Source organism: Acomys russatus, chromosome 2, assembly GCF_903995435.1.
Source record: "Acomys russatus chromosome 2, mAcoRus1.1, whole genome shotgun sequence".
Lineage (NCBI taxonomy): Eukaryota > Metazoa > Chordata > Mammalia > Rodentia > Muridae > Acomys > Acomys russatus.
Genome location: NC_067138.1, coordinates 44,699,215 through 44,724,485, shown reverse-complemented (window position 1 = coordinate 44,724,485; position 25,271 = coordinate 44,699,215). Strand labels below are relative to the sequence as shown.

Below are 25,271 nucleotides of genomic sequence, written 5' to 3'. Positions count from 1 at the left end.
ACAATTTCAAACTACAAGGCTTAAAGATTTAATCTCGGAGAGTAAGAAGATATACACACTTCGTGCACACATACATTAAGCTGATACCAAACCCACTACACAAACCCAATTCTGTGTAAACCATGACCCCGAGACACAGATAACACAGCAGGTATTTACATAAATGAATGAATGCACGCTTTGCATAGGAGTTTTAGGATTTCTTCTCCTTACCCTTTCCTCTATAATAGGAAGTGAAATATCAATGAACGGATCCTTCATAGTGGAGATCTTAAAAAGAAAAGGCAGATTGAGAAGTCCAGTTAGGATTCTAACATAGACACAGACTGTTGTTAAAGAGCAAAACAAATCAAACTTCCCAGGTGATTTAAAATATCATGTTAAAATGCAATGTACAGTGTTAAGAAAAAACAGAATCTGACAGTGTAACTGGTTTTTTTCTTAGGATAATCTGTTTTAGAAGATACCTGTGTAAGAGAGAAATCAGCGTCTATGCCCAGTGCTCTACAGATCTTAGCAACTAAGTTATAGCCACAGTTTATGTTTCAATGTCACAGGCAAGGGGAGACATAATAATTCTGTTTTTTTAAATAAAACTAGAGAGGGCACGAAAACTGGACATTGATACCCTTCATTAAAATCTGATAAAAATTTAATCTATCATACTCAGCCACATTTTCAGAAATATTTCTTACCAAGTAGTTGAAAAATCTATAAAAATTTATGCATGTTTTAAGTTGTTAAAGATGGCGTTAAAAACTGGGCAGTGGTGGCACATGCCTTTAATCCCAGCACTTGGGAGGCAGAAGCAGGCGGGTCTTTATGAGTTCCAGGCTAGCTTGGTCTACAGAGCGAGTTCCAGGACAGCTGGAGCTGTTACACAGAGAAACCTATCTTGAAAAACGAAACAAAACAAAACAAAAAGTAGTACTAAATCCGAAGATTAAGTACACACACCTTTCAATTTGTTGCTGTTGTTGTTGTTTTGTTTTGAGACAGGGTTTTTCTCTGTAGCCCTGGCTGTGCTGGAACTCTCTCTGTAGACTAAGCTGGCTTGAAATTTAGAGATTTACCTGCTCTGCCTCCCAAGTGCTGGGATTAAAGGTGTGCACCACCAGTGCCTGGCCCCAACATTTTTTTTTTTAATGACTATTAAAGACTGCATGTAGAAGACAACCTCTTGGCTGCCATTCTCCCTGGATGTTTTAAAAAGCTGACTCTGATTCTTACAGGAAAGCTAAGTGGTGACTATTGCCATAACAGTCTATCCCTACTTCCTTCAGTCATGTGCTGTAAGCTTTATCACCTCTGAGCCTAAGTAAGCAAAGTACATGATCTTACCTTTAAAAAGACAGTTGGCTTACACAAACTAGTTACTTCCGAGCTACCACTAATGCCCTGTAAGTGGTTCTATTTGTGTATGAAGCAAGTGCTGAAATTGGTCCTTCCTCTTCCTGAAAGTAAGGCTATCAATTTATGAAATCACACCCATGCCCTGATTTTGCTATTGTTATGTACCCATAGCCACTGTGATACTTGACAAATAAAATACCACAACAAAAACAATGGGGTTATAGTGCAGTGCATGAAGTGAACTTTAGGTACTTACGTTCGCGCATTCTTCACACATGACCGTGCTAGTTAATTCGCCAATAAAGATCCGATCTATGAAGTTCATCTTCACGCCCTCTTTTCCATAGGCTGTAAAAAGAAGCCATTTTTTAAAATTATAAAATTTACAAAACAGTCACTGGTCCAACAATAGCATGGCATTATTTGTTTATTTAAAAGTCATCTGGAGGTTGGAGAGACGGCTCAGAGGTTAAGAGCACTGATTGCTCTTCCAGAGGTCCTGAGTTCAATTCCCAGCAACCACATGGTGACTCAGAACCATCTATAAAATTCTCTGGTGCTCTCTTCCAGCATGCAGGTGTACATGCAGGCAGAGCACTGTATGCATAATAAATAAATCTAAAAATAAAAGTCATCTCGATGAAACAGAGCTTCTATTTTACATCCCATAATGTATTTTATGGGATGTATCCTTCTCTATAATTTTATAAAGGAAATATAACTATTGAGTTCCATAATCTTTGTTTATTGTTTTTTGTTTGTTTGTTTGTTTTTTGGTTTTTCAAGACAGGGTTTCTCTGTGTAGCCTTGACTGTCTTGGACTCACTTTGTAGACCAGGCTGGCCTCGAACTCACAGCTATCCACCTGTCTCTGCCTCCCAAGTGCTGGGATTAAAGGCGTGTGCTCCTACACCCAGCTTGAGGACCATAATTTTTAAGATTTAACATCAGGTAGGTCCCAGGAATTGAACTCAGGCCATCAGGGTTGTGAGTGCGCACCTTTATTGCTGAGTCATCTTTTCAGCCCAAACTATTTTTAAGAGGTAAAATAAATATAGCAATAACTGCTAATCATACCACACCCCAGCTGCTCCCATGAATCTTTTTGATGTCTCTGTATCTAACCAGAAAGTAGAAAGAACAGGGAATATAACTGCTTTCGATGCTACTGATTCCAGAACCACAGCTATGAAAGGGGGTGTAAAAGACAATTATGTGGAACATAGTGTAAGAAGTGACTCTGGACAGTGAGACTCATGTAAACATGTACATACATGTGCTTGGTGATTGCTTTTAAAGGTTGAGAATAGGCTGGGCACAGTGCACACTTCCGTAATCCCAGAACTCGGGAGGCAGAGCCAGGTGGATCCCTGTGAGTTCAAGGCCAGTCTGATCTACAAAGCGAGTCCAGGATAGCCAAAGCTGCACAGAGAAACCCTTTCTCAACACACCAAAAATAAAAAAAGTTGAAAGAATTTTGTTTATGAAGAACTTACAGATCAATGGGAATTGTGCTAATAGTTTGCTTAAAATAAACCCAGTGCTGGAGAACACTGACTAAACAAGATGCCATGGATGAAGTTAAGGTAGGTGACACACGCACAAGAAGATGCACTGTGCTAATCTTACTGCTCTGATAGATAGCTAAAGTTTTCAGAATAAAACCTGAGACAGAAAATATATTAACAAAACTGTCTGTCTTGCTTCCAAACTTCTACCCTTTGAACCCTCTGCCTTTATGGAAAGTATTGGGAATTATTAAAAAGCTTTATACAAAACACTGAACAACAAAGAAGACACACTTTTACACGATAGAAATTTTACAGTAACCATTAAGAAACACCATTTTTCTTTAAGAAAAATTGAATAAGAGATTAAAAATGAAACCAACACAAACGGAAAGAAAACCAGGGCAGTTACTCTAAACATGCACTAGATGGCAGCATCACAACACAGAGTAACAAGGTACCCACTGAAAAACTATGTCCCTGCCCTACATCAAACCCCTTCCTTTGGAGACAGGGTCTCATGATGTAGCCTTAGCTGTCCTGGACTTTATAGACCAGGCTGGCCTCAAACTTACAGAGATCGCTTGCCTCTGCCTCCGGAGTGTTGGGATTAAAGGTGTGTGACACTATGACTGGCTGAGAAAGTAAGTTTTAAACATGCGACTATAATAAAGTATTAGAGCACTTATTTATAAATTATAGTCATATACTATAAACAGTACTACAAAAATAAAAGTTAAAAAGAAAACACAAACATCGTCTTACATGTCGTCCACGATGACAGCTGCATACTAACAGTGGGATGTACACTGAGAGTGGGAATTGGATGTTACGGGACATAAACACAAACTGCAGTATCTACACGAGCTTTGTTTAATCACTGGCTTGCCTCATATTGACAGACATGTAGCACAAAGCTGGAGCAGGCAAGATGTGCTGCTACTATTAGTTTCTTTAATAAGCAGTGACTCTGCAATGTCTTTGGCACATCTAGGCAGTTATTTTATCTAAACAAAACTAGGTAATGTAACTGCCCTCTGAATGAACTCAATACCCTCTCCGCTGAGGAGGTGAACCAGTGCCTGATACTGCAAGCCTGGCAAACAATGAAGGCACAGAGGGGTAGTAGACTCATGTGGAGAACATGTTCCTGATAGTGAACTAGACGTAGCCCCAAGTTTGCTCTCTATAGACAAAAATGTTTCCCAGCTCATGGCTGCGCAGGGTGCATAAAAAGTTATAGTGTGGGCCCATCCCTAAGCAGGTCACTTATACCACTCCCTCAAAGGCAGGGAACACGACAGACAGAAGAGAGGGCATGTAGCATGTAAGAGCCAGAAAACTGAGGGAAAGGCTACAAAATGCCACTCTCTAGATGTGATGGAAGTACTGTAATCACTAACTTATCAACTGCAGTTCATGTATGAGGCCCACAGAGGAGCAGTTATTATCAATAAGTCAACGGGTTAATGGGGTCTTAGCCTTTTACCTTTGGACTACAGGATAGTACTCAATTCTCAAAGAGGGGGAATCCTTATTGGGGGCTTTGTGGGGAGCAGGTAAGGCATCCAGAGACGACAGGGAAGTGGAGGCTGAGGATGGTCAATATGAAAAGTATATTGTGTGACCACTCATCTAACATAAAAGTGTGACAACAACAGCTTCCAAGGGAGGGCGCTACTCTCAACAAGCAAGTCTCCTTTAGAAGATCCCATGTATGGACATGTGGTCAATGGATCCACACATGAGATATTAGTCTGATTAAGGGAAAAAAATTACAGGAACTGGAAAGATGGCTCAGTGGTTATGAGCACTGGCTGGTCTTCCAGAGGTTTTGAATTCAATTCCCAGCAATCACATGGTGGCTCACAACCATCTATAATTGGATCTGATTCCCTCTTCTGGTATACATATACATAATAAGTTTTGTTTTGTTTTGTTTTGTTTGGTTTGGTTTGGTTTTTCGAGACAGGGTTTCTCTGTGTAGCCTTGCCATCCTGGACTCACTTTGTAGACCAGGCTGGCCTCGAACTCACAGTGATTCGCCTGCCTCTGCCTCCCGAGTGCTGGGATTAAAGGCCGCCACGCCCGGCTCATAAATAAATATTTTTTAAATAAAAAAAATTAGAACATGCGTCTTTAATCCCAGCACTCAGGGAGACAAAGGCAGGTGGATCTCTATGAGTTCCAGCTTGGTCTACAAAGGAAGTCCAGGACAGCCAAAGCTACACAGAGAAACCCTGTATCGGAAAAAGAAAATTACAGCCAGGTGGTGGTGGTGGTGGTAGTGGTGGTAGTGGTGGTGGTGGCAGCAGCAGCGGCGGCGCACGCCTTTAATCCCAGCACTTGAGCAGAAGCAGGCGGATCTCTCTATAGAGTGAATTCTAGGACAGCCACAGATAGAGAAAACATGTCTTGAAAAACAAAACAAAAGGAAAAGGAAAAAGAAAAAAATTACACATATGGTGTCACATGTTCTTTCCATCTCAGTGCATTCTTTTTTGTGGACAGATTCTGGGTCACTCAAAAGTGGCTGGTCTCAAATTATTAGAGATCTGTCTGCCTGCATGCCCAAGCCCCAGGGATTTCCTGCTTCCCTTTAAGAGAGAAGGATACGACCTTTTTCACTGTATCCAAGTACCTTGCAACACTGCCCTGCCCGGTAACACAATAGCTACCCTATGATGTACTCTATCCTAGTCTAGTCTAGTGACAAATCCGTTCTTGAGGAGTCATCTGCAGAGACACACCCATGTGACCCTTAATGTAACATTAAAATCAAAACCTCTTGCTAGAATGTTGACGTCTCTCAAAAGTTGGGATGAATTGAATGACTCCAGCTCTCATGTAACACAATAATTAGTTTTTTCAAGAGAAAAGATAGGCTTTGGCTACCTCTTACAACTGAGAGGCTTAAATTATCTAGGGCTTTTAAGAACTTGAGTTATGAAGCCTGTACAAGGATCAGGGCTCAGAGGAAAAATTGAGGCGTTTTGCAGTTGACATTTTTTATCAGTTAGTAAAACAGATATCACAATTTCTTCTTAAACCCAAAGTACTGCCCAGCATACTAAATTATGTAGGACTATTTCCTGAATGATTTGCCTCCTCAGTTACTGCCCAAAGGGATTCAAGCACTACCCAATGGCATCTTTGAAACACACACACACACACATACACACACACACAAACACTACACAACATTGTATTTATAAGAACTGATGTCATACTAAGGTAGTGTATTCTAATGTGCATTTACAACCATCCAGACAGGCTCACTCTACAGCTCTGAGAACAGCAGCAGCACACACATTGCCAATGCCCGGATGTAGAAGTTGTAGGACTACTGCAGGCATAGTCAGCAGCTCTGACACTGTGGAAAGGGAACGTTTGTCAATTGGGCGGTGCCTGTGCTGCCTCTACCATTGGGAATGCCCAGAAAGACGCATTCTCCTCTTGAGCTCACTACTTCAGAGCATTAGTTCACAGGACGCTCAACTGTTCCTCTGTAAAGACACTGTCTGGGGTTAATAGTATATAGCCGTGTTATGTAACATTGGGGTTCCATTACCTTTTCATATATATTTATCCCCATAACACTTCTGTATCCCCCACTCCCACTGTTCCCTTCTTGCTCTTCCCTACAGGATTATGGGTACCGTACATTATTTACAGATACATGGCCATCTCATCAGTGGATATGTCACTGAAAAAATGTCTCCTCCCTCTAGCAACAACTAAAAGTATCCACATATTCAGGGAAGGACAGGTGTCAGGATCCCTCCAGAATTTTGTTCAGGCTCTGGAAAACCACAGCTGCTGAGAGTTCATGCCAGTGTAGGCATGTGGAGAGGAAAGTGTTCTTCAGCACTCTGCCCCTCCCCCCACCTCATCTGTCATGTTCCCCGAGCCCTGGATGAAGGAAGAACATTGCTATATTGTTCTATTAAGTACTTTTTAACAGACTCAACAAACCTTTGACTTTTTTTCTCGTTTCATCATCAGCAGTCTTAGTTGTTGGGTTGTTAAATGCTTTCAGAATGCTGGCTTGTATCCTCTGTAAAACAAAGGTATCAGAACCCAGTGGTGGTTAATGAAGATCCCATTCTCAACACAGGGATGACTTTCAAACAGCAAAGTACACTATGGCTCTCAGTTCCTACCCTTGAAATAAAATATTTGAATTTTAAATTGGGATTTATTGTTGGAATACGTAGTTTATTCTATCTTTCAGTTGTACAATTCCACAAAGGAACAAACCCTCTAACTGGGCATGATAGCATAAGCCTGTAATCTCAGCATTTGGAGGAAGGAGCAGGACTGTGAGTTAGGGCTAGTCTGGACTTACAGAGTGAGACCATGCTTTTAAAACAAATTCAAAAACAAAACCAGAAAGAACAACAACAACAAAAAAACAAAAAAACAACAAACAAACAAACAAAAACAAAAAAGAACCCAAAAATCTAAAACCTTTCTAATGCCACATTTTCATATATAAGAGTCAACTTTCTGTTCGGGTTCCCTCTCACATTAGAAGCCTTTTTAGCAGTTACACAAGCAAATAACCCAGTTCAGCTTTCCTTTAGGTTTAGAGTAAGTGTCTTTCCCTCCCATAGTCCCTCTATCTAAACTGGCATTCCTCATCAAGACAAAATATGAAAAGGGAGACAAAAAAAATCAGATCACCAGATGGTGCTGGCGCATGCCTTTAATCCCAGCACTTGGGAGGCAGAGGCAGGTAGATCTCTGTGAGTTCGAGGCCAGCCAGGTCTACAAAGTGAGTCCAGGACAGTCAAGGCTACACAGAGAAACCCTGTCTCGGGGACAGGGGACCACATGAAATCAGATCACATAAAATTTTCTACCTACAAAGAAACCTTAAGGTATAAGAAGCTATCACTAGCCACTTCGGTCTCTCCAAAGAAAGGGCACATACACAGGGACCCTAAAATCCAGACTATCAACCAACATTGATCAACAATTTCTCAAACCATGATCATGGTGATCATTAGTGTTGTCAGTAATGACTGTCTCTTTAGCTGCTTGTAGTAGTTACAAGGTTTATATTTCTACACACCTGTGTTTGTGTGTGTATGTGTGTGTGCATGCACACATGTGTGATGCTAGGCTCTGATCCTGGGCTCACACATACTACTTAAGAGTCTACCACTGAGTCACAGTCTCATGGCCCTTACTTTTACATATTCTATCTATATGTTAGGCAAGTGCCAAAAACCTTTCAAAACAGAATAAACTATATATTCCAACCTTTTTAAGTCCACAAAGTATTCACATTTGCTGTGCCTCTAATTAATATAAATTTTGTCAGCCAGGTGGTGGTGGTGCACGCCTTTAATCCCAGCACTTAGGAGACAGTGCAGGTGGATCTCTCTGAGTTTGAGGCCAGCCTGGTCTACAGAGCAAGTTCCAGAACAGCTTGAACTGGTATGCAGAGAAACCTTGTCTCGAAAAAAAAAATTGTCATCTTTCAAAAGATCTTTTTCTATGTATTGGTCACAGGTTTTACTATATAAATCTTCTGTCTGAGAGGTAGAAGGTTGGGGAGACAGCTCAGCGGGTAAAGTCCGTGCCACGTAAGCATGGGGAGCTAAAATTTCAATCTCCAGAATCCTTGCCTCCCACAAAGCCACTGTGACTGTGGGGGCCTGACTGTGATTCTAGTGTGTGAGCAGTGTAGATGGAGAATCCCCCTAGTAAGCTGGCTAGCTAGACTAGCCAAAATGATGACTTCTGGGTTCAAGAGACACTGCTTCAACATACAGCATACAGCATATTAAGGAAGATGCCAAAGTCAACTTTGGGCCCCCATGCAAAAACATGCATGCACTAACATATGGGAACACACACAAATTAGAACCAAAAAACAACTCTACTGCTTGAAATAGACTTTAAAAAATTATTGATTTTTTTATATGTGTCTGTGTGTAAGGTGTGTGTCTCCATGCAGGTACCCAAGGAATCCTAAAGAGGGCATTGGATCCCTTGGAGCTAGAGTTGCATACTTTTGCAGCCCAATGTGTGAGCTGGGAACAGAACTTTGGCACTGCAACAAGAGCCAGTGTTCTTAAATGCCAAGCCATTTCTCCAGCCCCTGAAATTGCTTTTACACCGTGAATATGACACAGAATTCTGTTCAAAAAATGCCAAAGAGAATATGGTATATTTCAACAGAAAATAAAGGCACTATATATCAGAATCTAAGATACTTTCCAATGTTTATAAAAAAATTATACCTAAATATTTAAATAAATTGAAAATAATAAAAGCAAATGGATGAAGCAGTCAAATTATGAATTTAGAGAAAGAATGCCAAAATCAAATAAAAGTAGAAAGAATAACTTTAAAGGAAATTAAAATAGAAACTGGAAGGCTGGGAGTGGTGGGGCATGTCCTTAATCCCAGCACTCAGGAAGCAGAGGGAGGTATCTCTCTGTGAGTTTGAGGCCAGCCTAGGCTACAAAGAGAGTTACAGGACAGCCAAGACTACATATAGAGAAACCCTGTCTCAAAAAAATCAAACAAAACAAAACAAAGCAAAAACCAGGACTGGACAGAAATAATATATGAACCCACAGGTAATTATTTGAATTTGGGATTCATTTGGTTCTTGGTTATAATTACTCATTTGAAAGGCAATATTATAACATAACATAATATAATATAATATATCATATAATATCATAATATAATAAAGGTAAGGTGAATATCACACTTAAAAGAAAAGTAAAATAAATAATGGTATGAAAGCAAAAATAATAAATAAATAAATAAAAGTTAAAGAAAATTTAAATAACCCCAAGAGGATACTCTCTAACATAATTACATTTGAAACTTAGAGAAAATATATAATGGGCAATTTTCCAAGAAAATATAATTTTTAAAATTAGTTCTAGAAGAGACAGAAAATCACCCACCATGCCAGGCAGGAGGAGGGAAGGAAGGATGAAAGGAGGGAGGGAAGGAAGGAAGGAAGGAAGGAAAGAAGGAGAAAAAAAGAATAAAATCCTAATAATTTCACAGATTAACACAAAATCTGTTTTAAGAAGTAGAACAAACACTTTTTAAAAGGTCCAAGCTGTGCTGTGGTAGGGCACACCTTTAATCCCAGCATTAAGGAGGCAGAGGTAGGTGGATCTCTGTGAGTTCGAAACTATCATGATCTACAGTGAGTTCCAGGACAGCCAGGGCTATACACAGAAAACTCAATCCCAAAAAAACAAAACAAAAAACAAAAAAAGAAGCTCCAAATTACTTTTATAAAGTAAATTAAGGGTCTAAAATATGACTCAATAGAGATAGTGGTTGCCTGACAAGGTCCAAGCTATAGTATTGGGGGCATGAAAAAGACCACCTGGCAAACACTGCTGTCTCCCAAGCCCCATTCAACAAGCACGGAATCATCTCCCTCTTAAGCTCCCATCTGTGGATCTATGACAAACTCAAAATACACACACACACACACACACACACACACACACACACACACACACACACACACACTCATCTTTACATTATGGTTAAAAGGAAATGCCAAGCATGGAGCTGCTTAAACACACATGTGAAACATTCTGCCTTTAACATGTCTTGCTGAACAAGAAATTACAAAGTTGTATCTTTCAAATTATAGAAGTCTATTGTTAATGACAGCTCAAATGAGAAGGTAAAAAAGCACAAAGAAAGCATGAATTTGAAGGTGAAAGGCTGTCCACGAAGGACCTGTTTATAGTAAATGTAATTATATACTCTGTACATGCACAAACATGTATGATTTTTACTCACATGTCCACTTTAGCCCTGTATTCACTTTAGCAATACTATATTCCTCAACTTTAGAGTCACAAGAAAAGTCTTTAGGGAAACACTAGGAAAGGTCCATAGTGTTAAGTCATTTCTACACAATTCTGGTGGACGACACAACACTGCAGCCTTTCTTTCATCAAGAAATCCAGGGCAGCGATACGTGTCCACCACAGCACACGTAGCATCTGTTCCTTCCCAGGCTCGACAATGCAGCCCCTGCCTGCGGACTCAATGTAACTGACTAGCACGGCTGTTCTGCTTGTGAGGCTAAAGACACCCACAGACGCGACGTTTTAATTTTGTCACACTATCTATGCCCCTCAAACAACAGAATAAGAACGTGTTCTGACTGAGTCTTTATGATACTGTACAACAGAGAAAAATGATGCAAAGAAAAAAAGCTTAATTAATTTATATTGATATATCACTATCACAATAAACATATTTCTACAGGAAAAACTATAAAGCTGTAAAATGAGCAAATTTTAGCACAGGGAATGTTAATATCTTCAAAACATAATTGTAAATTTTTTAATTTAAAAAAAAAATATAGCTATAACATGGTATAGTAGTTACCTATCAACTTATTCAAATGATAACATATTCAAAATAGCTGCAAATACCCAGGAAAGCAGACAGAATAAACAATTTAACAGGCGACTTTGTTATCTGTCCAGCTCAAGTTCTGATATGGAGCTGTAATAAACTCATCCAATATTTATAGGACTCCACCCAGGTGTAAAGGAAGGAGACAAAAACAATGCCTTTCTTGGAGGAAGACATAACTCTAGAAAAGTTTTAGAAAATTATACCAATCTTTTCTATTTTGTTTGGGTATTGAGACAAGCTCTCACTATGTAGCCTAGGCTTGCCCCAAATTCACCACCCTCATTCTCTTGCCTCCAGAGTGTGCAGTTACCAGAATGTGACACCTTGCTAGGTCAAGACACAAATCCTTTTTGAAAAAACTGATTTATTTATTTTCATTTCATGTGCATTCATGTCTGTCTGTGTGAGGGTGTTGGGTCCCTTGGAACTTGAGTTACAGACAGTTGTGAGCTGCCATATGGGTGCTGGGAATTGAACCTGGGTCCTCTGGAAGAGCAGTCAGTGCTCTTAACAGCTGAGCCATGTCCCCAGGCTCCATAAGACAAATCTTAACAGAAGGTTCAAAATCAAAATACATACAAAAGTGTTGGAGCGGAAGAAGGAGTGGAAGGCTCCAAAGGCTGGACTAGGTGAGTAAGAAAGTCAGCAAAACAGTGTAATTACAGCATATTCTGTTTTGTAGAATGGAGAAATCAACTCACTCATTCTTTGTTTTGCTGAGATAATTTCTAAGAAAACATTAGACTCTCCACTAAAAACTAGCCATTAATACAAATGTTACAGTTCAAATAAAGCAGGCCTTGCTGGGCAGTGTGGTACACACCTTTAATCCCAGCACTCAGGAGGTAGAGGCAGGTGGATCGCTGTGAGTTCGAGGCTAGCCTGGTCTACAAATCAAGTCCAGGACAGTCAAGGCTACACAGAGAAACCCTGTCTTGAAAACAAAAACAAAACAAAACAAAACAAAGAAACCAAACAACAAAAACAAAACAAAAAACAAAGCAGGCCTTTAAGAGTACTTGCTAAGCTTCTGTAAGGCCCTGGGGTGAGTGAGGGGCGGAGGGAGAACTCACGCTGCCCAGGAAGCACTCTGGCTATACTTGACTGCTATATTTCATATCACTACAGAGATTAAAAACTAGTTGCCTTGAGAAGTTTTAACCTTATTATCTGGTTATAACTAACAGAGCGGCTCATAGGATCTGTTTAGGCACTTAGTAATGCCTTCTGAGAGAAAGGGAGAAAATATAGTGTTAGTCTATTTCCTGTTTCTGTAACAAAATACACGAAACAAGGCTCAAGTTCAAGGCCAGCCTGGTCTATATAGCAAGACCTGCTTTCAAAGTCCAGGGAAAAGACAACGGCATAGACAAGAATCCTGGTGTCTGGCATGGTGGCGGAAGGCACCGTAGGTGTGGCAGTGCAGATATGTTGACATGGATCCCTCCTCCGCTTCATTCGCACACGTTACCCTATTTACACCAAAGATCCCATTTCCAAATATCATTAACACGTGACTTTAGTGATCAGCTTTCTAATATGTGCACTTTTAGAGAACACATCAGGAACATAGCAATGTGCTATATTTCTGACATCTTTATTATTTTATGCCCTCTCTGATAAATTATAAAGTATTTACATGAAAGACCCAAAAAGTTAACTTTCACCAATGTCATATTAAAGCAAATAAACAACCAATATGTTAAGGTATAGGATGGGAATAAGCACTGTCTGAGGAGGCCACTTTAGCAGCTGTTTTGGTTTTTTAAAGACAGGGTTTCTCTGTGTAGCCCTGGATGTCCTGGACTCACTTTGTAGACCACGCTGGCCTCGAACTCACGGAGATCCTCCTAGCAGCTACTTTTCATAGAGAAGTTTCCTGATTTGCATGGCTGAACTTCCACTCCCCTAGCCATGAACCTAAGCCAGTATAGGGCAGTGAAGGTTTCCACTGAGAATTCAAAATCACAACAGTCAGTTTAGGTTTTGTACATGGGAAACTGAAGTGTGCATGTTACATTGAGCATGCGCTGATTTCCAGCATGAAAAGCAAACCCTACTCAGTCTTCTGACAGAAATGAAAGCACTCTAAGAGCCAAAGAAACTAGAAGAAAGGCAAATACAGGGGTGAGGGGTCACTTTCTAGACTGCTGTTGACTTTCTTCTATTTATATCCCTTGCCTTCAGCATTTAAGATATTTCCTCCCTCCTTTCCTCCCTCCCTCCCTTCTTTCCTTCCTTCCTTCCTTTCATTCTCTGGCTCCCTGCCTCCTTCCCTTCTAAGACAGGGTCTCACTTTGAATGTGGATCAGGCCAGCCTCAAACTACAGAGATCTGCCTGCCTTTGCCTTCCTTGTACTGGGATTAAAACATGCAACACCACACCCAGCTCTTCCTTTCCTCTTGAGAGGGATCTCCTTATAACCTCCTGGGTCCCAGCAATCCTCCTTCCTCTGCCTCTTGAGTGGCTGGAACTATAAATATGCACCACAGCAACACTGTCTCTAAGCTACTTTGAAATCATTTATTTTAAAAGCTACAGGACATTTTTTTAAAGGGGGAAATGGGGGAACAAAGGTATAAAAGAAATAATATTACTGAAGAAAGGCAAAAATGTAGATAAAAATTACATCTCACTATACCTTAAAATTAGAGAAATAATTTGCAATTTATACCTTTGCCTTAAAGAGAACGTGTGACAAACATTTAGAAATCTGACCTTTGTCTCCTCTGTCCTCACTGCATCCAACAAATGGTGCAGAAGCTCCTGACTGTCCTGCTGCTGGAAACCTTTAAACCGAGGAGCCCTAGAATTTTAAAAAACAAAGCAGAAAAGAAAACAAAGGATAATCATTCCATGAATCATCAGCAACATGTCAGTCATAAATTATATCACTTTGAAAAGTTTATTACTTTCAATTAAAGAGAAAAAAATGCTATTCCCATTCCAGTGAAAACAAGCCCATCGGGTATGCACTAAGACCAAAATGGCTACTTTTTATTAAGTATATCATACGCAGTACTAACAGTTTTACAAACTTTAACTTCTTTTTCCCAAACCCATTGAATGAAGGGCCGGAAAAGTTGTTAAAATAATATGCAAAGTTATACAACCAGCAAGAAAAATAGCACTCAAATCCAAGCTGCTTTAATTTATCACTTTACCTCAAAGAATAAAAAGATTAAGATATATCCTGTACCTTACTATATTAATTTGCTTTTTATTTTAGAATATATTTGCATCATTACAGAATAAATCTTAATATAACTATACATTGATAACTATGAATATATATTCCTTCTAAAGATTTAACAATTAGATTTTCCATATGAATGAATGAAACAGTTAAGGGATATGTATAGAGGTACTAATAGCTAATATTTTGTTGATTTTGGTATTTTTTTAAAGTCTGCAGAAGAACACTGCTGGGAGTATCACAATACTTAATTTCAATTTATTCTACAGAGCCATAGTAACAATGCCAGAATGGCAGTGGCACAAAAACAGTCATGTGAGGGGCTGGAGAGATGACTCAGGGGTTAGGGGCACTGACTGTTCTTCCAGAGGTCCTGAGTTCAATTCCCAGTAACCACACAGTGGCTCACAACAATTTATAATGAGATCTGGTGTTCTCTTCTGGTTGGCAGGCACACATTCAGGCAGAACATTGGGTACGTAATAAATAAATAAATCTTAAAGAAAAAATAACAACAACAACAGTTATGCGAACCACCAGACTGGAACTGACGATACAGACACAAACACACACTTCAGCAAAGGTGTCAAAGGCATATGTTGGAGAAAAGACAGCCACTTCAGTAAATGGCGCTGAGAAAACTTTGATACACATAGAGAAGAATACAACTAGATGTCATCTTTCACTCTATAAAAATTAACACAAAGCCGGGTGGTGCTCACCTCTAATTCCTGAACTTGAATGGCAGAGGCAGACAGATCTCTGTCTACAAAGTTAGTTCCAGAACAGCCAAAGCTGTTAAACTTAGAAAACCTGTCTCAGAAAAACAAAAACCCAACCAACTAAACAAACAAATAAAAACATAAAATGGAAAAGACCTTACTGTAACACCTGAAATGTTGAAAACTACTAAAGGAAAATACTTCAAGATATAGGTATAGGCAATGATTTTCTGAAACAGCATCTGATAGCTTATAAAATAGTAACTAACAAGTGAGATTGCATAAAATTAAACTTTTCACAGAAAAGTAATCACCAGCATAAAGAGACTGCCTTCAGACTGAGGGAAAACTCCCTGCCATAAATGACTAGTAAAGACAAACCAAAACCCACTACCAACACACACACACACACACACACACACACACACACATATACACACACAGGAAGAGGAAACAACCCAGCAACAAATGGAGTAATGAACACTGAAGAGACAGTACTCAGGTGGCTAAGAAATATAGAAGGAAGGTTCCATATCCTTAGCCACAGGGAAATTCAAATTAGAACTAGATACTGAGGGGCTGAAGAGATGGCTCAGCGGTTCCAAAGGTAATGATTTCAATTCCCAGCAACCACATGGTGGCTCACAACCATCTATAATGTGATCTGCTGCCCTCTTCTGGCCTACAGGTGTATATGCAGGCACAACACTATACATAATAATAAATCTTAAAACAAAACAAAACAAAACAAAACTAGATACTGAGGTTCACCCCAGTCAGATGGCCAACATTAAGAAGCCAACTCTATATACTGTTGCTGGGACTGTGCAATGCCACAGACACTATGAAAATCAATGCATGTGACCCAGCACTACCATGACTGAGCACCTAAGTCCACACACAGAAGTTATGCACACTCACGCTTACTGCAGCGCTAGCCACAACAGCCATCACAGGATACAGGATTAGTTTAGGTGTCGTGCCCATCAATACACAAATGGATAAAGAGAATGTATGCCTACACAACAAATTTTTACTCAGACATTAAAAAATAAATCCAACAACCATTTATAATGTGATCTGATGCCTTTTTCTGGCTTGCAGGTATACATGCAGGCAGAACAGTGTATACATAATAATAAACAAATAAACCTTAAAAACAAAAAAACCCATGCCATTTTTAGAAAAATGGATGGAACAGGAGATGTTAGGTCAAATAAGCCACACTCAGAAAGAAAGAATTATGTTTTTCTCATATGTGGACATCTCAATAAAACAAAGTAAGATATAAAAGTGAAAAAAGAGTATTTGGGAAGAGTAAAGGAACCAGTGCAGGAGAATGTAAAATTTGTAGATTACAACCATGCATTAAAAAAATGTCATAATAAGGGCTGGAGAGATGGCTCAGTGGTTAAGAGCACTGTCTGCTCTTCCAGAGGTTCTGAGTTCAATTCCCGGCAACCACATGGTGTTCACAACCATCTATAACAGATTCTGATGCCCTCTTCTAATGTACAGGTCTACATGCAAATAAAACACTCATACATAAAAATAAATAAATATTTTTTAAAGTTATAATAAAATCAACTGTTTGGACAATAAATATATGCTAATTTTAAAAAATCTTAAAAGCCTAAAACAAATTCCAATGTTTAAGATGAATGTTTCTCCGTAATGCAAGCTACCCCTAGAATACAGACTAATCTAAGATGAATTTTATGAAATGAACACAGAATAGTATTTAATTTAGTACAAAACAAACTTAAAATATTTTCACTATTTTATATATATTATATATATGTCTCATTTACCATCATTGTTAAAGAATCTGTGAAAACAAACTACGTTTTCTACTTGAGAAGACTGAAGAGGAACAAGCTAAATGTCACTAAATACCAATCCAGGTCTAGTGACCCAGAATCTAGTGCTTTTTTTTTGTGTGTGGGGGGGGGGAGATGCTTTTTTCAAGACAAGGTTTCTCTGTGTAACTGCTCTGGCTATCCTGGACTCACTCTGTAGACCAGGCTGTCCTCGAACTCACAGAGATCTGCCTCTGCCTCCCAGTGCTGGGATTAAAGGCATGCGCCTCCCCCCCCACCCCCGCTCCCCCGAGAATCTAGTACTTTCAGTAATATTCCTCATTATCTCATAATTAGTATCCAAACCACAATGCATTAATGTGCCTGCCACAAAATTAAGCGAATTGGCAGTGACATTAACATAGAAAACAACGCCATTTCAGTTACTCATTTCCTAGGGAGCTGCAAATAGCACCATGTTATAGAATGCTTGTTGGAGGTCAGAGAAACTGCGGCCAGAAATACAGCCCAGTGTGGCTTGATCTTCCACAGCTACCGTCACAAGAAGTGGAAAACACCTAGTACACTTGTGTCATCAGAATCAAGCAACACCGGTGACATCAGTTGGAAGAGGAATCTTGGGGTTTGGGGCAGACACACAGGGTGGAGATCATTTATGAACAAAAACGCTGCCTTTCTAAATTATCTCCACCACAGACAAAGTGCTTGTTGTCTTCTAAATAATCGCTGGGTGGGGGGGGGGGGACTTAACCTAGAATTTTTTCATTCTTTTACTGAGAAATCAAAAACATAATCCAATAACTTGCAAGATTGTTGAAGTAGCCTACCTGAGGTACCACTATCAAGAGACCTTTAAACTTACTTTTTAAAAAGTTAACAGATTCCAAATGTATGAAGACATTCAACCTATTTGATAAGATGAATATTCATAGGAAATGTGCCTTAGGACAATAATTATCTCCCCACCATGATGACAGTTTTTCTGACAGATTCAGCAGAAGGGAAAGTTGACTTGAGCTCAGACTTCCAGAAGCTACACTCCATCACGCATCCCGGTGGGCAGGGATCGGCATCCAGAGCAGGATGGTCCGCAGCAGCGGGACCTTGTCATGCAGCTCATTCAATCTTGGTGGATCAGGAAGCAGAGGGGAGGCTGGACCCGGAATCCACCAACTCAGCCCTATGTGGCAAAGTTCCACAACCTCGCAAAACAGCACCAGCAGCTGGGGACCAAGCGCTGAAGCATACGAGACTCTGAAGGACGTTTCCAGTTCAAATCATATCACTTAACTAAATTGGTGCCATCAGGAACAGGTAAGAGGGGATTGGAAAGATGGCCTGGTGGTTAAAAGCAATCACCATTCTTAACAGAAAACCAGATTTAAGTTTTCAATACTCATATCAGACGGCCCACAATTGCCTGTCACTCCATTTCCAGTGAGCCAATGTGCTGCTCTTCTCACCTCAGAAGGCACTAGCATACAAGTAGTGTACATAAACACACACACACACACACACACACACACACACACACACACACATACACCTTTTAAAAAGAAACGAGTAATGGCTTTTAAAATCCTCAAGATACAGTGGCTTAGCAGTTAACAGCACAGGCCATCCATCCAGATGACAGAGTTCAATACTGAGATAGTTTGTATAAATAGCTAACAAATGTCTCTAACTCAAGACCCAGGGGATCCAACACCCTCTTCTGGCCTCCTGGGCAGTGTATGCATGTGTGCAGACATACATGTAGGCAAAACCCATACACATAAAATAAAAGTTAAATCTAAAAAAAATTAAAAAGAAAAATCTGGAGATATAAAAGGAAAACTATGTACAAGGATAAAATTGGTGACTGTCAAGAAAAAGAAAACAGTTGGGCATGGTGGCTCACCCCTTTAATCTCAGCCCTCAGGAAGCACAGGCAGATGGATCTCTGTGAGTTTGGGGCCAGCACGGTTTACATAGTGAGTTCCGGGACAGCTAGAGACACATAATAGAGACCCTTTCTAAAAGAATAAAGAAAGAAAACAGAAAAGAAGGAAGAAGGAAGGAAGGAAGAGGGTTTGTAAAGATGTCTTCTGGGTAATGACACATCAATCATCTCATACTTTAAAGACTTCCTCTACAACAAACGTACCACCAAAATATAAGAGAAAGCAAGGGCCTGCAATATGCAATAAACAGGAAATAGTACTTGCTACCCAACATGCAATTCTAACAAACCTGAGTTGGATCCCTAGAACCCACTTAAAGGTGGAAGGAAAGAACTATCAGACAAAGTTGTTCTCTGACCACCATATACATGCTGTGCCTCAAGCAACAATACACACTACTGCTACTAACAATAATAATAACAATAATAAAGAGGAAACAAACAAAAGCTCCAAGTGGTATTCACTGCAGAGTGAACTCCAGGGAACACAAATATTAAATAGGCAAAGCAAAGTACAGCCATGCTGGCCTAAAAGAGTTCAACCTTGAGAGGCTATAAAGACATATGTAGTTCATCAGGACCAGAAGGAAGTTTAGTGTTTAAGGGTTGGGAAAGTCCCTTCAGGTTGTTGAAGGAAGGCACTGGACAATGTTTCCAAAGGCCACAACAGGACAGACAGCCTGAATACCTAAAGCGGAGCCTTTTACAGGCTACCAGACCCCCAAATTATGACCACAAAGTAAATAAAATATTAGGAAACTTGATCTCCAAGCCAGCTAGAAGGGCTATGTGATGGCACTTAAGATTTAAAATGAGTAAGCAGAGAATGAAGAAAGTTGAGGAAGAAAGTGTAGGAGTGGCATGCGACTAGGAGTGAGAAAGAAGTGGGGACACAAATCAGGAAAACAGAATAAGCAAAAAATACACCTAATAAGCCTAAATCTGAGAAATTAAAACACACGAATGAAGCCTAAATAAAAGATAGCAAGAGTATGAATTAGCTTCATTTCAAATACATTTTACAGAATCGTCCAAAACGTTCCCATGAATATTGTGAGAATGTCCACTAGGCGCTCAGTCGTTAAGAGCTCTTGCTGATCTTGCAGAAACCAAGTTCAGTTCCCAAAACTCACAACCATCTCAAACTGGAGCTGCAGGGGATTTGATGCCTTCTTCTGGCCTCAACGGGCACCAGGCACAGGTGGTACACAAACATATATGCAGGCAAGCTCTTGTACATGTTATAAACATAATGTTGTTAAAAAATACGATTACTGCCAGGCTATGCTCGTAAGGCTCATAGACAACATGAGTGAACTTTGTACTTGCACTTGAATCCTTTCTTCAAGATGGCTCATAAAATATGAAAATGTTCCAAAATCAGAACCAACCCAAAGGGTAAGACATTTCTGCCCCTAAGCATATCAGGTGAGGGGTGCTAACCATGTAGTAATGACTCCTGAAGAACAGGGTAGGCAGGAGTCTGAATTTTTAATCTAGGTGCACTCAACCATTTTAACATACTTTTAATTTTTATAAATTTTTTTTCAAGACAAGGTTTCACTGTATCCTTGGCTGTCTTGGACTTGCTTTGTAGACCAGGCTGGCCTTGAACTCACAGCGATAGCAATCCGCCTGCCTCTGCCTCCCAAGTGCTGGTATTAAAGCACTTTTTATAAATCTTAATAAAAGGAGGAAACATACAAACAAAAAATGATGCTATTCTGGGCAGAGTTAAAACAAATTTCTAAAGCATACAACACCATAAAACTATTTAATTTTATCAGGCATCCAGATCTCCAAGCTTCTCACAGACTTTTCTGGCCTTCAGGTGCCAAAGAAACATTATGTCCCGAGTAATGAAGCATGCTAAACCCTCTATATTTGGGACTAGTTTAAGTTCAAACAAAACTTTACAGTCTGTAGATACTATAAAATGCAAGCTCTCACTAAAGAACTTCCTTCTTTCACACCTCAGTTACTGGCTTGCACTAGTTTATAAGGATCAAGAGAGCAGTTTTAATTCTACACACAGTAACCTGACGTAATCAATCTCAATGTTTCAGAAAAAGAAATGAGTGAACATTTTAACAATGCTGAGTAACAGCCTCAGGCCATGTGTATTTACAGGAATTATGTCAAGCTGCATTTGGCAGTAGCCCCAAGCTACAAAGAATTGTGTAGCAAAACAGGTTTGATGGTTGACACCTTTAATTCTAGCACCAGAGGCAGGTGGATCTCTGTGAGTTTGAGGCTAGCCTGTCAACAGCCAAGGCTACCTAGGGAGACCCTGCCTCAAACAAACAATCAAACAAACAAGCTTAGCCACAGCCTGACTGTTCAGTTCCACCTACAGAAACAATATACCCAGATAGCAAAAGTAACTCATGCTACCAACATGTATCCACCCACCCTCTCTCATCTCCTGGATCCTCTAAATGCAATCAACCTTCATCCTGAGGAAAGGCTGAGACCCCTCACGGTTCCAATAAAGCAGTCTGTTTTGACTGAGTCTGTCTGGTTCTCTGCCTCATCTTTTACACCTCGTGTCTGGGCAGAACGCTTTCCTTCCTCCCTTGTGGCACAGATGCCTCTGCTCACGATAAAGGTGAAACAGCCGTTGGTTTCAAACTGTTATCTCTGACCTGTGTGTGTGTCCTCTGTGCCTGAGAGCAGTCAAGCCCTGGGGACGATCGAGGCCGGGTGGACCTCAGTTCTTGGGACTTTATTGGCACTCTATGTAAACCCAATGCAATCACAATCCTCCAGTCTCCTCCAAATCCTCCCTACCCATCTTCCTCTGACCTCTTCCTCCCAGACTCTGATCTCAGGCTGAGAGGCCTTTCACCATATCTCCACTGACATACCCAAGTTCTGCAGGACAAAAAAACCTCCTGGCTCTGATACAGAGGCACCCTGACAAGACCCTAGAAAGTCCGGGAGCTTCTCACTCCTCCAGATCACCTGACTTTGTGACACCCCATCCCAGTCTTAAGCATATGAATGCCCCCCTCAGCTTCATTTTCATCTTTTCTCTAACCCTGAGGGATGTCCCAGACAGTCAGATAAGAAGACTCTCAACTGGCTCTGCCTGTCATTTCAAATTTAAACCAATTTTTTCAAATGAGCTCTAAATTCATCAGTCCCTAGACTTTTTCTTGACTTGTCTCCAAAGTAATCTTAAATATCCATCTTAGAGAGCTCCAGCCCACCAAACTCATTAAATTAACCCGCTCAAATCTGGCCACAGTACTCCCTTGGTAATAGCCATTTCCCGCCCCAATTTGGAACTTTCAGTTTTGACTTTCTTATTTATAGACCTAGACAACTTTCTCAATGAAATGGCCAGTGGTCCAGCCTTATTACGGTGGTCTGAATAAGAACGGCCCCCATAGACTCACAGATCTGATCTGAATGCTTGGACATTAGGAAGTGTTGCTTGACAGGGATTGCAGGGTGCAGCCTTGCTGGAGGAAGTGTATCACTGGGGATGGGCTTTGGGATTTCAAAAGCCCAAGCCAGGTCCAGTGTCTCTCTTTCTCTCTCCCTTCCTGCTACCTTTGGATCTGGACTTAGAATTCTCATACTCCCTGCCTTGATAATAATAGGCCAAACCTCTGAAACTATAACCGAGCCCCAATTAAATGAGTTACAGTGGTGCTCGCCTGTAATCCCAGCATTTGGAAGGCAGAGGCAGGTGGCTCTCTGTGAGTTCAAGACCAGCCTGGTCTACAAAGTGAGTCCAGGACAGTCAAGGCTACACAGAGAAACCCTGTCTTGAAAAACAAAACAAAACAAAAGACTCCAATTAAATGCTTTCTTTTACAAGAGTTATTGTGGTCATGGTGCCCCTTCAGAGCAACAGACAGTTGATAAAGACATCTATGCCCAAGGCTATATTGCCCTTCAGTCTCACCCGTCTCTCTCCAGTTCCAGTCCTGCCCACCAGGTCTTTCTCTGCCACCAAAAATCTGGACCCATATCCAACCCCGACTCCAGTTGTCTGGCTTTTGATCCTGGTGATGAGGCCCCACCCTAGAATACCACAGCCCCAAACAGGAACAGTCTCTCTGCTGCCCAAACTTCATCATCACCCTCTGCACCTCCCCTTTCTTGGACTCCTACTAACACTCCTAGGTGTCAAAAAGAGCAACAATATTTATCACCTCTCCAGAACCTCTGAAGAGTCAACCAGGCCACTGTTCCTACCTTTCTGTGGTCTCTAACCCATACATGCTCATTCCCTCTATCTTCCTTTCTGCTGCCTTCTTTTCTGTCCCTGACCTTAAAGATGCTTTGTTTGGTTGTTTGGTTGGTTCGTTGGTTGGGTTTAGTTTTTTTCGGGTTTTTGTTTTTTGTTTTGTGTTTTGTTTTGTTTTTGTTTTTGTTTTGGCTTTTTGAGACAGGGTTTTCTCTGTGTAGTCTTGGCTGTCCTGAACTCTCTTTATAGACCAGGCTGGCCTTGAACTTATAGAAATCTGCTTGCCTCTGCTTCCCATAGTGCTGGGATTAAAGGCATGCATCACCACACCTGGCTAAAGATGCTTTTTTTACTATCCCCCTACACACACACACTCTCAACCCTACTTAGTGGCACTTCAGAAGGCCTGGACATACTACAAGCCCAGCAGCTTACTTGACAGTTTTGCCCCAGGAATTTCAAGACAGCTCTCACTACTTTGGCTAGGCCTCAAAAAAGGACTTCATCAACCTATATCTATCCTCTAATTTCTCCAGTATGTAGATGATCTCTTACGCAGCCCTCCCTTACAATCTCCAACACTCCACCACCCTTCTTAAATCTCTTGCCTCCTGGGATTTCATGGTCTCCAGAGATAAGACCCAGACAGCTGACTGGGGCCCCATAATCGCACTAGAAGGGAGAACTATACCCCAAGGAACTCCTTGTCTACCCCATCCCATGAAGCAAAGGCAAGCTATTTGCACCAATTTCTTTTGAATATGAATTCCCAAATTATCCCTTGCTGCTCACTCATCCTCTTTATAAAACCAATAAGGTGGCTCCTGGAGGAGCTCCAATCTCTCCTGTCTCCCATAAACCTACTTAAGTCTACTTTTCAGTGCATTCCTATGCTAGCACTTCCAAATCCAAGCAAGCACTTCTATCTCTTTTTAAACACCAACCAAGGACAAACCTTTGTAACACTGACAAAAGGGAGAAACATATATTGCCCCATGGCCCATTTCTCCAGGTAGCTAGACGTGGTCATCAGAGGCTGGCCACCATCCAGAACCTGGCCACTCCCTGAGGCAAATAAAATATCACTTACTTCTGACAAAGCTGATTGAAAAGAGCTTTAGGAGAAAGTGGTCCTTTTTCAGCCTCCTTCATGCTGTGAAGGAACAGGAACAAGGCTGAAGTCAATGGTCCAGGGCTTGAAAGTTCCACCACTAATGGATCCTTTGAAAACATGAGCAATGCTATGGTCAGAAACATATCATTTCAAAACAAAACATTACCAAGAATCTAAGAGTTATGCTTTATTTAAATGACAGTAACTAAATTATCTTGTGAGATTAAATGCTTTAACGGACTAGCAAAAATGCAGGTATACTAAAGAGACTCCTATCACTCAATCTGAAACAATGGACCCCCTAAAAAATGGGGATTTCCCCAGGAAAGGTGCCTCCCAAGGTGGAAGTGTATTTCACAGAGTTCAAAGAATAGGTCAGGTCACTTTACAGAATAAGGCTTAAGGCTTAATCCCAGACACTCTTGAGATTTAAGCCCTTGCATACCTTGGGCCTGTTATTTAAATAAGAAGCTGAGAACCTGTGAGTTGTGACCTCTTCACCAAGACCCTTAAATAAAAACCATGGGTACTTACATTATGATTCATAATGCTAGCAAGGTTACAATTAGGAAGTAACATCAAAAATACGTTTATGGTTGGGGTCATCACATACAGGGTGACAGCATGAGGAAGGTTGAGAACCATTGATTTAACGCTCCTCACTTCAAGCGTTGGCTGGATCTCTTCGTCTCTCTCCACAAATGCAGCCTCACTGAACAACTCCCCTTTTCTACTTTCCACATTTCTTTTGGCTTTTTTAGTTGGCTTACTAAAGTAAGTGGCCGGACATGCCTAGGGACACAAATTTGGTAACTATGCCTTGCTTAAAGAAACAAAAAAACCAGCCAGGCAGTGGTGGTGCATACCTTTAATCCCAGCACTTGGGAAGCAGAGGCAGGTGGATCACTGTGAGTTCAAGGCTAGCCAGATATACAAAGTGAGTTCAGGACAGTCAAGGCTACACAGAAAAACCCTGTCTAGAAA

General features: G+C 40.6%; 1 protein-coding gene across 2 annotated transcripts in view; it reads right to left on the bottom strand.

Moving 5' to 3' along the window:
• Usp45 (ubiquitin specific peptidase 45) overlaps positions 1–25,271 on the bottom strand; it is a 67,521-nt gene that overhangs the window by 16,971 nt on the left and 25,279 nt on the right. Inside the window, exons 7-11 of one of the 2 annotated variants that reach the window (XM_051160790.1) lie at positions 24,264–24,394; positions 14,011–14,098; positions 6,837–6,918; positions 1,610–1,701; positions 214–270 (exon numbers count right to left, since the gene is read on the bottom strand). In XM_051160790.1, coding sequence (XP_051016747.1) covers positions 214–270; positions 1,610–1,701; positions 6,837–6,918; positions 14,011–14,098; positions 24,264–24,394 — 450 coding nt within the window. Of the gene's footprint in view, positions 1–213; positions 271–1,609; positions 1,702–6,836; positions 6,919–14,010; positions 14,099–24,259; positions 24,395–25,271 lie in introns of those variants that run through there. The other variant, XM_051160782.1, reaches the window with a different exon arrangement.